The sequence below is a fragment of the Otolemur garnettii genome, unplaced genomic scaffold (genome assembly GCF_000181295.1).
Source record: "Otolemur garnettii isolate 467f Iridium unplaced genomic scaffold, OtoGar3 scaffold00002, whole genome shotgun sequence".
In the NCBI taxonomy this organism is placed as follows: domain Eukaryota; kingdom Metazoa; phylum Chordata; class Mammalia; order Primates; family Galagidae; genus Otolemur; species Otolemur garnettii.
This window is the reverse complement of record NW_003852397.1, coordinates 4,845,588-4,864,675: the sequence shown is the minus strand read 5'-3', so window position 1 is coordinate 4,864,675 and position 19,088 is coordinate 4,845,588. Positions and strand designations below refer to the sequence as shown.

At 39.1% G+C, this 19,088-nt stretch overlaps 1 protein-coding gene and 1 pseudogene across 1 annotated transcript in view; one reads left to right on the top strand and one right to left on the bottom strand.

Annotated features, from left to right (window-relative positions):
- LOC105886888 overlaps positions 1 to 3,575 on the top strand; it is an 11,377-nt pseudogene extending 7,802 nt beyond the window's left edge.
- Positions 3,576 to 12,708: 9,133 nt separating this feature from the next.
- Positions 12,709 to 19,088, bottom strand: part of LOC105887011 (AFG1-like ATPase) — a 36,738-nt gene continuing 30,358 nt past the window's right edge. The window contains exon 5 of the mRNA XM_023512431.1: positions 12,709 to 12,855. Coding sequence (XP_023368199.1) covers positions 12,709 to 12,855 — 147 coding nt within the window. The remainder of the gene's footprint in view (positions 12,856 to 19,088) is intronic.

Here is a 19,088-nt window from a genome sequence, read left to right as displayed (position 1 = left end):
TTTTTTTTTTTTCAATAAAGTGCTATACAGTGAGCATTAGATTTTGTTGAATGATTTTTCTTTATCTATTAAAATGACTATTATTTTTCCTGGTTTAGCGCCCATAGCTCAGTAGTTACAGCGCCAGCCACATATAACGGGGGTGGGAGGTTCAGACCCAGCCCGGTCCTGCTAAACAACAATGACAACTACAAAAAAAAATAGCCAAGTGTTGTGGGCCTAGACTTTTGGGGGAGGTTTTTTATTTAATAGCTATAGAGATATTCAGATTATCTCTTTCATTTTGAGTCAATTTTGACAAATAGTAAATTTCAATATATTTGTCCATTTGATCTAAGTTGTCATATTTGTTGTCATAAAGTTGCTGATCATGTTCTCCTTATCTTTTTATGTGTAGGATCTGTGACCGTCCTTCTTTCATTGTAAATATTCATAATTTGATATTACATATTTTTCTTAATCAGTCTAGTTAAAAATTTTGTAATTTTATTCATCTCAAAAAAGTCATCTTGGGGTTTGTTAATTTTACTAGTTTGTTTTCTATTTTGTTGGTTTCTCCTCTTAGCTTATATTTTTCTTCCTTTCTTGTACTTAGTTTTTTTTTTAATTAATATATTTATTTTTGAGACAGGGTCTTACTCTGTCACCCTGGGTAGAGTGCTCTGATATCATAGCTCATAGCAACCTCAAACTCTTGGGCTCAAGCAATCCTCATGCCTCAGCCTTCCAAGTATGGGGGACTACAGGCGCCCACCACAACACCCAGCTACTTTTTCTATTTTTAGTAGAGACAGGGTCTTGCTCTTGCTCAAACTGGTCTGGAACTCCGAGCTCAGGTAATCCACCTACCATGGCCTCCCAGAGTGCTGGGATTACAGACATGAGCCACCGTGCCCGCCCCCCCAAACTTAGATTTAATTCACCTTTCTTTTCCTAGTTTCTTAAGGTTAAATATTAGGTCACTGATATTATATGGTTTTTTTTCTCTCTCTAAAAAGACTTTTACACTGTAAGTTTCCCCTAAGAACTGTATTAACAGTACCCCCAAATTTTTGATGTTTATTTTATTATATTTTGCTTCAAAATATTTTTTAATTTTCCTTCTGATTTCATATTTAATTCATTGATTATGTTTAGGCTGGATGCAGTGGCTCATGCCTATAATCCTAGCACTTTGGGAAGCCAAGGTGGATCACTTGAGCTCAGGAGTTGGGAGATCAGCTTGAGTGAGAACAAGACCCATTTCTACTAAAAATAGAAAACTTAGCCAGGCTGCACACATGCCTGTAGTTCCCACACTACTCAGGAGGCTAAGACAAGGGGATTACTTGATCCCAAGAGTTTGAGGTTGCTGTCAGTTATGCCCCACAACATTCTACCCTGGGCAACAGACAGAGACTATGTTAAAAAAAATATATATGGTTTAATTTGCAAATATTTGGGATTTTCCTGGATATCTTATTGCTATTGACATTAAATTTAATTCCAGTGTGGCCAAAAACCATTCTGTATAATTTTAAACTCTGTAAATTCATTGAGACTTGTTTTATGGCCCAGCACATGCTCAATCTTAGTCAACATATAATTTGTACTTGAAAAGACTATATTTTGGCTCGGCTCCTGTAGCTCAAGTGGCTAAGGTGCCAGCCACATACACCAGAGCTGGTGGGTTTAAATCCAGCCCGGGCCTGCCAAACAACAATGACAACTACAACCAAAAAATAGCCAGGAGTTGTGGCAAGTGCCCATAGTCCCAGCGACTTGGGAGGCTGAGGCAAGAGAATCACTTAAGCCCGGGAATTGGAGGTTGCTGTGAGCTGTGATGCCACAGCACTCTAGCCAGGGCGACAGCTTGAGGCTCTGTCTCAAAAAAAAAGAAAAGACTATATTTTGCAGTTATTAGGTTTAATGTTTAATAAATACTAATTAGGTCAAGATAAATGATTGTCTCTATCTTTACAAATTTTTGTTCAATCATCTATTTCAAGAGGGATATTCAAAGATCCAACTATGATTGTCCAATAGTATAATTCTCCCATTAAACCTGCCTATGTTTCCTTTGTGTAATTTGAAGATGTTATTAATTACATACATGTTTATGATTGTTATGGCTTTTTGATAGACACAATTATTATTATGAAATTTTGCCTTTAGTAATATTTGTCTAAAGTCTATATTTTTGGAATTTCTAATGAAACAGAATTTATTAATGTATTTACATAATTTTTCAGACCATAATATAGATCTCACATGGACGTCACACGTGCTGGACAATGCTTAGCTGTCTCATCTCTAAAAATATTTGGGCTGCCTGTGGACACCGCTGAGGAAGCATCGTTAAAGTCTCTCTTCCCACCGCCATCACGTCTAAGTCAGAGTCTCCTAAAGAACCCAGAACAGCTCGGCTCGGTGCCTGTGGCTCAAGCGGCTAAGGCACCAGCCACATACACCTAAGGTGGCGGGTTCGAATCCCCAGCCCGGGCCCGCCAAACAACAATGATGGCTGCAACCAAAAAATGGCCAGGCGTTGTGGCGGGCACCTGTAGTCCCAGCTACTTGGGAGGCTGAGGCAGGAGACTCGCTTGAGCCCAGGAGTTGGAGGTTGCTGTGAGCATGATGCCATGGCACTCTACCCAGGGGGATAGCTTGAGGCTCCATCTCAAAAAAAAAAACAGCTGCAGAAGCTCTTCATTGGAAGTTGAGCTTTGAAAGGACTGATGAGTCTGGAGCCATTTTGAGCAGTGGGGACGCTCACAGACAATGAGAGATCCAACACCAAGCACTCCAGGGGCTTTGGGTTTGTCACATACGCCGCTGTGGAAGAGGTGGATGCAGCACTGAATGCAAGGCCATACCAGGTGGCTGGAACCAAAGAGAGCTGTTTCCAGAGAAGATTCTCAAAGACCTGGTGCCCACTTAACTGTGAAAAAGATCTTTACTGGTGGCATTAGAGAAGATACTGAAGACATCACTTCAGAGACTGTTTTGAACAGTATGGGAAAATAGAAGTGACTGAAATCATGACTGACTGAGGCAGTGGCAAGAAGAGGGGCTTTGCTTTTGTTACGTCTGATGACCATGATTCTGTGGATAAGACTGTCATTCAGAAATACCATACTGTGAATGGCCACAACTATGAAGTGAGGAAAGCCCTATCAAAGCAAGAGATGGCTAGTGCTTCGTCCAGCCAAAGAGATCAAAGTGTTTCTGGAAACTTTGGTGGGGGCTGTGGAGATGGTTTTGGTGGAAACGACAACTTTAGCCATGGAGGAAACTTCAGTGGTCGTGGTAGTTTTGGTGGCAGCCATGGTGGTGGTGGATATGATGGCAGTGGGGGTGGCTACAATGGATTTGGTAATGGTGGAAGCAATTTTGGAGGTGGTGGAAATTAAAATGATTTTGGCAATTACAACAATCAGTCATCAAATTTTGGATTCATGAGGAGGGGAAATGTTGAAGGCAGAAGCTCTGGCCCTTATGGTGGTGGCAGCCAATACTTTACCAAACCACAAAACCAAGGTGCCTATGGTGGTTCCAGTAGCAGCAGTAGCTATGGCAGTGGCAGAAAGTTTTAATTATTCCCAGGAAACAAAGCTTAGCAGGAGAGGAGAGCCAGAGAAGTGACAGGGAAGCTACAGGTTACAACAGATCTGTGAACACAGTCAAGGACAGTGTTGGCAGGGCCTCACTGCTACAAAAAAGACGTTTTAGAACAGCGGTCTGGGGGTCCAACGACCCTTTCACAGGGGTCGCCTACATATTGATACCGGAAAAGTGGTGCCCCAGCCAGCTCAGCCGAGCAGGGCTAGGGGACCTGCCACCTCTGTCTTGGTGGCAGCAGCCGGCAAAGGAACTGGCAGGCTGGAGCAAGCGGGGGAGCTTCCCTCCCCCACCAGAGGCTCCAGTAGAGCGGCACTAGAGGATCTGCTGGCAGCAGGCTGGAGCAAAAGGGGGAGCTTTCCTCTCCCACCAGAGGCTCCAGTAACAAAGAAGACCAGGCTGATCAGGGGATAACATTGGCAATTCCTTCAGTGCATCCCTGATTGGTCCATTTTCAATCCTGCTCTTGATTGGTCTATTTTCTCCAGCTCAGCTTTCAGCTCATTGGATGACTATCCCTATATAAACCCCTGAGCAGAGAGCCTAGGGGCAGATCATCGCAGATCATCAAGGAAGATAGAGCAGAAGAGCAAGACTTCAGCAGATTGTCGCTGACTTTTGAGGAAGAGAAAGCAGGAGAGCAAAGACCTCAGCAGATTGTTGCAGGCCCCTGAGGGAGAGAGAGCAGAAGAGGAAGAGCTGTAACACTTATACCCTGCTCTGCAAGGAAGTTTGGCTCTTTGTAAGAGCTGTAACACTTGCATCCTGCCCTGCAAGGAGGTTTGGCTCTTTGTAAGAGCTGTGACACTTTAAAACCTATCTTATCCTGCTCTGCAAGATTTGGCTCTTTGTAAGAGCTGTAATAATACCTCTGTAAATAAAACCTAACTTACTGTCCATCCTGTGGTCCATCGATTCATTCATCGAATCATGGAGACCAAGAGCCTGGAAATCCAAAGTCAAAAATCCGGTATCAATATGTCCTGCATATCAGATATTTACATTATGATTCATAACAGTAGCAAAATTACAGTTATGAAGTAGCAACAAAAATAATTTTATGGTTGGGGGTCGCCACAACATGAGTAACTGTATTAAAGGGTCATGGCATTAGGAAGGTTGAGAACCACTGTTTTAGATAATACTCATGTGTATGGGCAAAAAACTCAAGGACTACATTTGTGATTAACTGTATAACAGGTTATTATAGCTTCTGTTCTGTGGAAAGTGTAAAGCACTCCAGCAAAGGGTTTTAATGCGGATTTTTTTTTTTTTTGCACCCATGCTGTTGATTGCTCAATGTAACAGTCTGATCACGTTGCTGAATAAATGTGTCTTTATTTTTTTTAAGTGTGCTGTGTAAAGTTAGTCTATTCTGAAGCCACTTTGGTAAACTTAACCAAAAGTATGAAGCTAGAATTCCTTCAGGGTGATGCCAGGTTCTGTTTAAAATTCTTTTACAACCTGCTTGGGTGAAGAAGCCATTGTCTTCAGAAACCTTGGTGTAGTTGACCTGAGGGTTAGTGTTGTGACCCGAAGCTCACCATTCAAAGGGTCATCCAAGGAAAATCATGGAATTACTGGTTATAAAGGTAATTGTTGGCATATCCTCTGGAATATATCTAAATTGAATAATGGTACCAGATAAAATTACAGATGAGAATGAAGCCTGTGTATCTACCATTATCGTGTATAAGCAATAAATGGTTTAATTCTCTTGAAAAAAATATATTTGGGCTAACTAGAATATTAACAGTGTTTGCACTACTTTTCTCTCTATTTTTTTTTTCTTGGCCGGGGCTGGGTTTGAACCCATCACTTCCGGTATATGGGGCCAGCACCCTACTCGTTTGAGCCACAGGCACTGCTCTACTTTTCTCTTTCTTGGGTCCTTCCTTTCTTCCATATTTCCTTCCTTCCTTTTTAACCACTTCCAGCCAGTTTAGAACACTAAATGAAATTCAGCTTATTCCACAGAGGTTTTCACCACTGTCTTGAGCACGATGGCTAATTTTAAAAGTTACCGATACAGGTTGAGTATCTCTCATCCAAAAGTGAGTAACATCAAATATACATGTAGACATATGTGAAATACACAATTCAGGGGCTTTCGGTATACTCACAAAATTACCACTATCTGATTCCAGAACATTTTCATCTCCTAAAAAGAAACCTCACACCCATTAATTACTATCACTTCCCATTATCCCTCCCCCAATCTAATTTTCTGTCTCAATGGATTTGCCTATTCTGGATATTTTAGACAAATGCAGTCACATAGTATGTGACCTTTGGGGTCTCTCTTTTACTTATAATGCTTTCAAGATTCATCCATATTGCATTGTATGTCAGAACTTCATTCCTCTTATGGCTGAACAATTTTGCATTGCATGGATAGACCACATTTAGTTTATCTATTCATCAGTTGAGTGACATTTGGGTTGTTCCGATATTTTTAATAATTTTGTACATGAAGTAAAGTTTGTATACATTGGCCATCAGAAGGCAAAGATGTCACTATCTCGGTCACCTGCGTGAACAATCTATAATGGTTTGGCATCACCATCATTCCTGACTCTGAATTTATGCTACTGATAAGCAATCTTTTCTTACTCTTATTCATACATAAGTATTTAACAGTAAAAAATATGACATATCAGGAGCAGGGGCTCACACCTATAATCCTAGCACTCTAGAAGGCCAAGGCTGGAGGATTACTTGAGGCCAGAAGTTCATGACCAGCCAGTGGCTCAGCACCCAAAGCTCAGTGGTTAGGGTGCCGGCCACATATACTGGAGCTGGCTCGTTCAAACCCAACCCAGGTCTGCTAAACAACAATGACAACTACAACAAAAAAACAGCCAGGTATTGTTTTAGGTGCCTGTAGTCCCAGCTACTTGGGAGGCTGAAGCAAGAGAATCACTTAAGCCCAAGAGTTTGAGGTTGCTATATGCTGTGACACCACGGTACTCCACCAAGGGCAACAACGTAAGATTCTGTCTCAGAAGAAAAAAAAAAAAAAGACCAACCAGAGTAAGAATAAGACCCCTGTCTCTACAAAAAAATGCCAAAATTAGCCAGGCATAGTGGCATGCACCTATAGTCCCAGCTACTATAGTTTTGAGGTTGCTGTGAGCTATGACGATGACATTGCACTCTACCCCAGGCAACACAGCAAGGCTCTGTCTCCAAAACAAGTGTCATTAATACAGTGAAAAAATACTAAGTTCTGGGTGAGTAAACAGCATAGTAGCATCCCCAGCATACCTGTAACCACTTAAATGGTAACAACAAACAACTCTACCTACCATGGTATGTTTTGACTAAAAGATTACTATGCAATGTATTTTATTTTTTAGGTAGGAAGAAACCTCAGAAGCAGTTGAGGGACCAGGACGTGGGTGCTCTTGGGGTGACAGGCATTCTGCTGGAGGGCTTTTTCAAAGATTTCCTCCTGAGTCATCTGTCTCATTAACAATAGTTGACTTAGAAGTCTCTCTTCAATTTATTAATATAAATGGATACGATATTTTGTTCTGTTGTTAATGCACACTACCCTAGTCCTTCAATAAGCCATCACACATGTTTTGATAAAAACTTGAAAAAAACATGAGGTCAGGTATGGAACTTTCTGCTTGTGATGTTGTGTCAGCCCTCAGAAAGTTTCCATTTCGGCACACTTTGTATTGTAGATTTTCAGATTAGGGATACTCAACCTATAATGTGTTTGTTGACATATAAATTGAAAAATCAGAAAGAAAAGTCCAGGTTATCTACCTATCTATTGTTGGTAATTTACTGCAGGGCTAATGTTCCCAGAGATGGCAAGAAGATGAAATCCTTTCCATCAGTCCTACCTATAGTTCTGTAAATTGAATTCATTTCTTGTTCAAATAATAATTGCCTACTCTGCTTTAGATATCCTACCGCATTTTAAATGGTACAATGCCCTATAAGAGTGGTTATAGAAATCTAAGGAAATTATGGATTTTTTTAAGAACCAGGAAAATGCAGATTTTTTCTCCTTATTAAATGCTACATAAAATTTGGTGGAAAAAATACTACCCTTTATACACTTATATATTTATTTTCAGTAAGGTCAAACACCGATGATATAGTTTTTCACACCAGAAATTCCTTATATAATGGAAGTCAATGGACTTAAAAACCCTTCAGTGAGAGAAAAGAACTTACTTTACTTGACTACTAATTATTTTCTATTAAACTTAATAATCACTGAATGTTCCTTATCATTTTGTTAAAAATAATCATCTGTCTATAAATAAACAAGTCATTAGCTGGTTAAAGAATTAGAATTAAGATGTGATTGTAACCCCGTCATCACCAGCAACCCCCATTTTTGACCAGGAAATTTTTATATATTATAGCTAGAAATGGAGAGAATGAGATGAATAAAGCAGAAGAAATTAAACAAAGAAGCTAAAGGAGGAAAGGAGAGAGGAAAAACATAAGTGTCCTTCTCTACCAAGTATCATCTTATCTCTAGAGTTTTCTGTCTTTATGGAAAAAGGCACATTCATTTATACAGTTGTACAACCCAGAAATTTAGAAACCATCCTTTCCCTTTTCTTCAATATCCAATCTACACCCAGGTGCTGTCCATCTGACCCCCTATATCTCTAACATCTATCCTTCTCTTCATATCCACTATCACAGCATTATACTAGGGTTTCTTAACCTAGGTACGATTAATATTTTTGGCCACACAATTCCTTATGGTAGAAGATGCATCATAGGATCTTTGACCACATTACTGGCCTCTATCTACTCCATGCCAGTAGCAGCTCTCCTTGGCTAGGTGAGACAACCAAAAATGTCTCAGATGATGCCAAATATCCCTTGATAAGCAAAATAGCCCCCCAGCTGAGAATCGCTGCCGTCTACCGAGGTACCATTGCTTCTTCTCTAGTGTGCAATAATAGCTTCCCAAAATGGCTCCCTGCCTCTACCATATGACTACAACTCACCTAGCAACACATTCTCTGCACTCTATATAGCTCATTCTTTGCATGTGTTGCTCTAAGGGACCATGAAAACATTACCCTCTCCCCATTCTTGCCCACCTAACTGCCTCTGATTTGTTCTTGTTTGCATTCCAGGCCTCAGACTAGCAGCTAAGATGCCTTTGAGATGTTCTAAAACACTGTTCCAGGTAGACGTTAGAAAAAAGAGAAAAAAAAAAAGAAAAGCTTCATGGTTTATCATTTCTCTTAGAATCAACCCCAAAATCCCTGTTAATGCTATGAAGTCCCACTCTTCCTACTCCAGATTCATCTTGTACCTCATGGTCCACAATAACCACACTGGCTACCTTTTCAGTTCCTCAAATGAGCCTTTCTGTCTCCAGCTGCTCAGCTTTACCTCAACCCTGTGCTGAGAAGGTTCTCTCCCTTGGCTCTTGGAACAATCTGAGAGGTATGTTCTAAATAGAAAACAAAATGAAGCAAAAAAAAAAAAACTATCTGGGACCCGGATCAAAAGCTGTGGCTTAAAGAAAAGTGGAATGTATCGGAATGTATTTTGATGTCTGGAAAAGAGGACACTCTTTATTGGGGACAGAGTGAACAAAGATCAGTAATGACTAACAAAGAGAAAAGAGAGAGGGCAATGTGTTAAGAGAGTCACAAAATCAGTTCCGGTCACTGTTCTACCACTCAGGATGTAGGTGATCTGTTTTTAATCTGTATATAGTAAGATTAACTTTGGGGAGTATGCTTCGGTGAGTTTTAACACGTGTGACCACTGCATTCTGATCAGGACGCAGAACAGTTCCATTGCCCTGAGAAATTCTCTCATGCTGCTCCTGTAGCCAAATACCTCCCCACCCCAGCTTCTGGAAACCACTGGTCCACACTTTGTCCTATGGTTTTACCTTTTCCTGATATTCATCTTTAATTTCTCTGAGTTTTTTTCTTTATTCTTGAAATTTTATATCAATTTATCTATACACACACATATGTATCAAGTATATGCCATTATCTTTACATTAAAACATTAAGCTACTTACAATGAATGTCTGCTGTGGCTAAGAAACCCAGTGTTTCTTAGACAAGTGGTCCTCCTACACATCATATTTAGAAAAGGCTTTTTCTTAAGTTTGCCTAGTTTTTTTTTTGTTTGTTTGTTTGTTTGTTTGTTTCAGTTTTTAGCCAGGGCTAGGTTTGAACTCGCCACCTCCGGCATATGGGGCCAGGGCCCAACTCCTTTGAGCCACAGGTACCACCCCAGTTTGTCTAGTTTTTGTAGTTCTGCATCTGGAACTCCAAGTCTTTCCCTGAAGGGTGACCTCTGGTTCATTTTCTGCTTGCTACCTTGATGGACCAGCAACTTGGTTCACTCCTACAAAGCTGCAAATTCTTCCTTAACCTCTCCTCATGGTAGTTCTTCCTCCGTTCACCACTAGACTGAGCAGCCAACTGCAATTTTCCTTTCAGTAGTCTGCTGAAATTGTTCTTGCACTTTGTTATTTACAAACATAGTTTGCCACTGAATGTCTAAAGGTAATAATGATGCCTCTGTTAAATCAGCGTGTCAGATAGAACAAAGGCAAACCTACTTCCACCTAGATAGATAATCTAGTATTAAAGAGCTCACTGCCTTGGTTCATAGGGTTGCTAACACTAGTAAATCATAAGAATGCTGCAGCTATCTTTATATAGATTTTAATACTCTCATATCACAAAAATCACTCATAATTCTCTTATAGTGTAACAGACAAAGTATAACTACACTAGTTTGAATAACTAGATCCAAAAGTGTTGATTACTGACTAGGGCCTCTAGTGATACGCTACAGGTGACTAGACTTAGTCCTACCCTATTTGCACATTTTAATTAATGAATAGCTGAAAATATAGAGGCATGATTACCAAAATTATAAATGTCACGGTTAGTAAGGATAGCCAAAAAAAACTTTGTTAGCATTATACTACAAAAAGATTTCAACAAAAATCAATAAAGTAGAACAATGCAGACAACCAATAAGCTGAAATATAATAGGAAGAAAAATCAACTACGCAAACATTAAATGAGACCCAGGCTGACAGCAGCCTGCATAGTAAGGTCTGAGTGTGTTAGTAATTACAATTCAACATAAACCATCAATGTGGTATAGCTTATTTTTTAAAAAATGCACACTATTACATTGGTCTTTTCAGGTTCACTAAGGAAGTTCATGTTACCAATTCCAATGATCAATTCTCAGTCTCATTTTCACCTTGTAGCAGCATTTAACATCCTTTCATAGCATTTTCTTTTCCTCATTTGACAATCTCTCAGCTCTCCTCCTACCTCACCAACTCCTCTTTCCAGCCTTGCTTAAGACCGACAACTCCCAAATTTATATTTCCAACCAAGTCCAAACTCACAAGCCTTGTCCTACCTAACAGCAACCCCTACTTCTACCTTCCTACCTCTGGGTATAAAATACATCTAGAATCAGCCCACTTCTCACCACTACACTGCTCTATCACCTCCTCTCAGGACTGCGGCAATAGTCTCCTAAATGGTCTCCTTACTTCCAACCTTGAAACCTCACCTCACAGTCCATTCTCAACACGGTAGCCAGAGAGATCTTTTAAAATGTGCGTTCACTGGGCATCCGTTCTAAGACTATTTACTGAGATCCGTCTATGTACAAAGCACTATTAGAGGTGCTTGGGATATATATGAGATCAGAAGAGATAAAAAGTATTGCCTTCATGAGCCTTCTGAGTCTTCAAAGGGGACAGGCAACAAACCATAAATATGATAAAAAAGTGAATGATAAAGTGGGTCCATATGTGCTATGGGGAAAATAGACAGCAGGGTAAAAAGCAGTCCCAGGCAAAAAGGAATGTGTCAGAGACTGAAAACAAGGAGACAAGTCTAGGCTTCACTGGCAAAACTGCTTTTGAGCAAAGACTTAAAGAAGGTAAGGACTTAGCCATGCAGAGGGGAACAATATTCCAAGCAGAAAGATGTTAACATCAAATCTCTCAGAAAATATTATTTTTGGTGCCTTAAACCTTTAATTGATCACATGATGGGCTGAAAGATACCCGTATAATTTATTACACTACTTATCTTTATCTAAATATTACTTGTATTTTAATTTTTTAATACTTTCCTAATAAACCATAAGTGCTTTTTTTTAGAAATGATAATTTAAGTGAAGTATTTGAAACTACTCCTTCAAGTGAGCTTTAAGTCTTTTTTTTTTTTTATTTAATTAGGAGCTTCAGCTTTCATTTCATTGAAATTGTTTTTTTTCTTTTTTTCTATTTTTTTGAGACAGAGTCTTGCTCTGTTGCCCATGGTACTATGCAGTGGCATCATCACAGCTCACTGAAACTTCAAACTCTGGATCTCAGCCTCCCAAGTAGCTGGGATACTAGGCATGCACCACAGTGCCTGCCTAAATTTGGGGGTTTTTTGTACATAAAGTGTTTCCCTCTTGCTCAGGCTGGTCTCAAACTCCTGCGGTCAAGTGATCCTCCTGCCTGGGCCTCCCAGGGTGCTAGGATCACAGGCCTGAATTTCTATTATGGCCTATCCCCTATAAAAAAGCAGTTAGGAAGGCCTACATTTTTTTTTTTTTTTTGAGACAGAGCCTCAAGCTGTCCCCCTGGGTAGAGTGCTGTGGCATCACAGCTCACAGCAACCTCCAACTCCTGGGCTCAAGCGAGTCTCCTGCCTCCGCCTCCCAAGTAGCTGGGACCACAGGCACCCGCCACAGCGCCCGGCTATTTTTTTTTTTGGTTGCAGCCGTTGTTGTTTGGCGGGTCCAGGCTGGGGATTCAAACCCGCCACCTTAGATGTACGTGGCTGGCACCTTAGCCGGTTGAGCTATAGGCGCCAAGCCAGGCCTACATTTTTTAATATGCACCTATGACATAGCTAATATTCAGAAAAAAAAAAAAAAAACCTAGAAAGTGAACCAAACATGAGAATCCACTGGATTTAGTGTGCTAAAGATATAAAGACTTTTCAGATACAAATATCAACTGATTTTTCCGACTAAGCCAGTTATAAAACTAATGACAAGCAAAGTCATCAGATTTATTAACACAATGAAATTAGTACAAAATGATGGATTTTTAAAAGCCTGTCAGTTTCCACCTAATTGGGTGAGACTAGCACAATGTTTGTTTTTACCTTCTGGTGGCCTGTTGGATGTTGCCACAACGACGACCCCATTTTTGAACAGATTTTCAAAAAGCTGTTTCAGAATCATGGCATCAGCGATGTCAGTGACCTATTGACAACAGCACATTTGTTTTATTTTAATTTCACTTCTGCTCTAACAAATTTGCTAATGAATCATTTTTTTTTTAAGATGGAAGTAAATTCCAAGAGAAAAATTCTAATTATTGTCATGAAGAAAAGAGTAGATAATTAAAAGCATGAAACACTGTATAGCAGTCTTTTAAACTTGACTCTTTTTTTCCCCCAAGCCTATCATTTCTACACAAATTATCAAATGATTCTATGTTAACTTCTTTTATAGAACTACAGGTGGAAAGCATAGATAATTGTCCCAGACGTTTAGGAAGTCTAATTAATTAGAACTAACATGACCAACTCTCTCCTCCTATTCCCACCCACTCCCCTCCCCACCCACCCCCAAATAAAAGGAAAAAAAGAGAAATAGTAATAATAAAATATACACAAGCTGGTTGAGATGTCCAATACCTTTCTGGCAAAGGTTTCTGGAAAGGTGACTTTAAATGGTCATGGGCCTTTAGAAATAAGGACAAGTAGCCAGTGAGACATAATCAGCTGCTGTTGAAAATAGAATGATATGACATAGATACTATTGTGCAATTGTTGCACAAAACAATTCAACAGATGGCCCATCACAAAAATAAGCAATTTCATTGTTCTTTTTAAGTGCCTTCTATTACTGTCCATGAATAATCAAAAGGCACTGCAGTCACTTCCAGCACAGCCAGCCTCTGTTAACCTTCGCAAACACAAATATTCCTTCCACACACACCCCAAAAAAGCCTTTCAAGAACAGTTAATACAGCGCTTTAAAAAATAACTTCCGACCATCCCAGAAATGCATAATGCAGATAAAACCATTCCATCTAGTACTGTCAGAGAAATACATCTAATGATCTTTTCTAAAATTATTTTTTAAATTCACAATTTAAAAATGAGCTTAATGATAACTTTTTTTAAAAAGCTTTCACAATTCACAAAGAAATACAGCAATTAAGGAGGGAAGGAATCTGACTTCAAAAACAAATGTACAGTGAAGACTGATATTAATCATCGCAACTTCCCCTGAGTATGTAATAACAGGGTTTCGGATATTCCCAGTGTCGAAATGTTTTGATCTTTCTTTCACAGCACGTTTCAAATAATCCGAATAAAATTATATTCTGAGTATAAAATCATAATCGGAAGATAAAATATATATTCACAAAATATATCACGTTGTTATTTTTAAACCATGTCAGAGGACACAGAAACTGGTAGAATTCTTTCAATTAAATCAAAATGCTAAAAGTTACCAACTGTACCACCACCATCACCTGATGGTTCAGGTCTTACTTTCCTCTGTACAGCTGATGTCTCACTCAAAAGTTTATTTCTTTCTCCCCTGAACAAAACAAAACACAACCGTGAAACGGCAATGTACAGATTTTTGCTGTTTCTGTCTCAGGCTATAACTTAAAAATATTAACTAAAAAACAACTAGAGACCTCTTAAATGAAAAAGACTCAGGAAATTAAAAAATGGGGGTTCAAATGAAAAGGAAAGTCATGCTGATATTATTTAATTTGGAGCTTAGGATCACTGTCAAATTTTGCTTCCACCAAAAAATGCTCACAGAGAAGGTCCTTTTCAAAGGCTTAAACACCAGTGGCATTTCTGATGAGAGGACAGAACAAGCTTGCAAATTTTAATAGCAACTGCACTTTTAAATTGGATCCCCAATACACTGATTTTTTTAAAAGGACGATACCAATTAATGGTTACCCAATTTTGGAGAATAAAAATGACCATTTGACTGTGTCAGTAATGTTTTGGAAAAAATTTAATATAGCTTTTGTGCCCTGACGATCAGAAAAATGAAGGGACGTTGCGTTCACAACATAGTGCAAAGGTTTAAACTGAAAGTTGAAGAAAGCATCCAGTAAAGGCTTGTGGTTGGGTTATACTTTGTTGTTTTTATATTGTGGAATGTTTTTGCCCTACCAGAGTAGATTAACTTGGGAGAATCTGTGACTAATTAATAAGGCAGGAGTCACTCAGGGTAGCCGGGTGCCAGTGCATACTCTTTTGATCTTGTCCCCGTACTTGTCCGGCTTTGCCGGGGAACAGTAATTTTACAGTATAAGTGAACAGAAGACAATTGGCCACACATTCTTGGAGAGCCGGCTTTTTCAGCACCCAGCATTTCATTACCAGCAAGAACAAAAGAGAAGGGTACAGATTACCAATAAGGGTAGTCTGTTAATACAGAGAGTGGAGACATTTCATTAGCATTAAAGAGAAAAGATTTTTTTATGACCTAGAGTTGCTTTCCATTATGACTCACTTAAGTAAAAAAGAAAAGAAAAAAAATCTAATGGTTAATTTACATGTGTAAGTGCTTGAGTCTCAGTCATCCACTGATTGGTACAGTGCCATGTAATGAGTGACAAACATAAGCATGCATTATCAGTAATTAGTATTAGCACAAAAATAAGCATCTATTTTTTATTAGCAGTTTTTAATAGCCTTCTTGCTTTATAAAAATGGTTGAAACTATTTTTTAAATGATATTGATAGCTTATGGGAGAGAATTTTGCACAATATTCTGCTCATCAGAATTCTTTTTTGAACCGTATTAGTAAAACATCTATTCGGTGTCCTTAAAAAGAGACATGAAGAAGCGCTATTTTTTAAAAAATCCATTTTCCTTAGTATTGTGATGTCTGCAGAATCATAAACAATTTAACAAGTAACATAAATATTCACAGGACATAATGAAGACCCGAAGAAAACTCTGAAGATAAGCTATTCTCTTATTTCAATAACTATAACACATAAAAAGCAACCTATCTACACACATTGCTCAACCAAAATAAGAATGATGTATCTAATAGCGCAGGTAAAACTGAAGGGCTACACTAAAGATGGCCAAGCTGGGACAGAATACATCCTGCACATGTAATGTGAATGCTACCAAAATAGAATCTTAAAAATCCCTTAAGTTCAAGAGCACACACAAAAAAGACTACAGCCTTGTTTTTTAGCAGCAATAATTCCCATTCATCTCCCTGGTAAAATAAATATTATATTAATTAACACTGCCTAAAGGCCAATGATAACCAGCTAAAAATCAAGGCTACTAATATGATTAAATTTTAAAAAATAAACTGATGATTGTAGACCTACTGTTGTTAAGAACAAAGTGCCTAAAAAATTATTTTCGAATAAATCAGCAAGTATTGTACGAGGCTTTAGTAGGCTAAGGACAATTTTTAGGTTCTATCATTAAAACATCTACCAAAACCCCATGCAGCTCTAGAGCTGTAAAATTAAACACACAGTACAAGACTCTGTATGCCAAGGAAAAAGCATAGCATAGTGTTCCGAGTAAGTAAGAGCATCGATGCTGGATTTAAATTGTTAAGTTAGTTACCAGATATGTGACCTTGGTCGAGTTAATTAACCTTGCTGACCCTCAATTTCTTCATCAGTATCATAAATAATATCTACCTTCCAAAATGGTTAAGAGACACATAATGAACTCTCAAGAAAAATGTTAACTATGACTATTATCTATATGTGGTACATATGCTAGTATAATTCCATATTATTAATGTATGGAATTTAAGCTGTAACTGGAATGATATATAGTATTAAGTATAGGCATATAGAAGAGTACTCAATAAATAGTAGCTAATATTACAGAATATATTTAATAGATGGAATGAAAGCCTCTCAATAAATGGGCACCTCCAATAGTTCATAAAAGACAGTTTTAACTTGTAAGTAAACAGACAAAGGAAAAAAATCAACTATATTATTTACTAAAGGAGTACAAATTAAAACAAAATGTCATTTTGGGGTCTAATTTTATTAAATTAAACCCAAAAATTCAGATAACTGATGGGAAAAAAATTGACAAGTATTGATTTTTGCTTGAGAAAAGCTATTTTATACATAAAGGGAATGGGACTTAAAGAGGAATTACTTCAGTGATGATTATTTGGTACTAGGATCCATTCATTCAGTCACTCATTCATTCTCAGGCACTGTTTAGGTGACTTGAGATACTTCAATGAACAAAGATTCATTCCTCAAGTCTACATTCTATGGAGAAACATAAATAAATAATAAGCATAATTAATAGGTAAATTGTATAATGTGTTAGGTGATATATATGTTATGGAAAAAAAGAGAGTGGGGACATAGGTAATGTGGTGGGTCCACGCCAAACTGCAATTTTAAATAGGTGTTAGGATGGGCCTTGTTAAGAAAGAGATAACTGGCTGGGTGTAGTGGCTCACACCTGTTGTCCCAGCACTGTGGGAGGCCAAAGAGGGTGGATCACCTGAGCTCAGCTGAGTTCAAGACCAGCGGAAGACCAGCATGAGGCAGAGTGAGCCAGAGTGAGACCTCCTCTCTACAAAAAAAAAAAAAAAAACAGCCAGTTGTTGTGGCCAGTGTCTGTAATCCCAGCTACATGGGGGGCAAGAGAATCACCACAGGAGGAAGAAGTAAAAAAAAATTTAAAAAAAAAACTTCAAACTAAGATAAAGTGAAAGCCAGCAGAAATCGAAAGCAAAAATAAATAAATAAAAGAAAAAAGAAAGAGATAACTGAGCAAAATTCTGAAGGCACGAGGGATTTACTCTTATGGATATGTGGGGATGCGGAGGGAATGACCCAGCAAAGGTTGCTACCTGCACATTAGAAGTAGAACACCACATCCTCACAGCTCAAGCCTTTGGCCAGAGATAAGAACTTAGAGGCCATTCTCCTACTGAGGACACTTAAAGAGACCATTCAAGCATTTGCCCACTATGTTAAAGTGACTCACACCCTCCTATATACTCCTCTTTATATATTTATGTATACACTGCTAGTCACCAGGCTATCTCTCTTTCTACCTGACACTTCATTCCTGCCATGCATGACCCAGAGATGGAAGGCTGTCCTCCTGATTCATTGCTCCCTCCTTGCCCAGGATCTTTAAATAATAAATCTTTGAACTTATTTTCTATTGCGGTAGTGTATTTGCACCTTCTATCTGAAGGGGCTGCCCTAGGCTGGGTTTTCCCTGGGAAGCCAAGGAGGAATGGTCAAGGCAGGCATGAACTGGACATGGGTCAGACAACTTGGCACTAGGCCACCTGCCAGGTAAAAGAAATATCCCACAAAAAGCTGTAAACACCCATGCCCAGCACCCTAGCACTTCCTGCTAGGGCAGGGTGGTAGCTGAAACCCTAATTAGCTGGGGGCTCTTAGAACAAGGAGAGGCTGATCTGTACAGAAGGGATGCCCAGCACAAAGGCTCTGCCTGTTTGTTCCAAATTCTGTGGCTATTAGGGATCAGAATGCTGGTACAGTAACATTTTAAGGTATCCTTTTACACCAATGAATTTTAGAGAAGGGAGTTAAATAGAGATTTGGACTTATAATACAGTTTTGGTGTACTGGAGGTGCTTCTCTAAGACCAGTAGGAGACAACTGTAGCTAAGATAATTAGGTCTTAGCTTCTCTAAGACTAGTAGCAATTTCCTCTTCCCTTAGGAAATATGCTTTTTTTTTTTTTTGAGACAGAGTCTTACTCTGTTACCCTAGGTAGAGTACAATGGTGTCATCACAGCTCACAACAACCTCAAACTCTTGGGCTTGAGCAATCCTCTTGCCTTAGCCTCCTGAGTAGCTGGAACTATAGGTGTGTGCCATCATGCCTGGCTAGTTTTTCTGTTTTTAGTAGAGATGGGGTCTCTTGCTCAGGTTGGTATGGAACTCCTGAGCTCAAGCTTTCAACCCATCTCTGCCTCCTATAGGGCTAGGATTACAGGTGTGAGATGTATACGTGATAATTTCACCCAGGACAATTCTTTTATTTTATTTTATTTTATTTTAAGATGCTAGAGTATACTGGTATGATCACAGCTCACTATAACTTTGAATTTCTGAGCTCAAGCAATCCTCCCACATTAGCCTAGCAAATAGCTGGGACCACAGGTATACACCACCATACCTGCCTAATTTTTTGTTTTTGTTTTTTGTAGAGATGGGATCTCACCATGTGGCCCAGGCTGCTCTTGAACTCCTAGCCTCAAGTGATCCTCCCACCTCAACCTCCCAAAGTGCTGGGATTACTGTTGTGAGCTACCATGCTCAAACCATTTTGTCAATTCTGACATACTACAATGCTACACTAAAATTTGAGATACAAAGAAAATGTGGGCTCAGCGCCTGTGGCTCAAGCGGCTAGGGCACCAGCCACATACACCTAACGTGGCGGGTTCG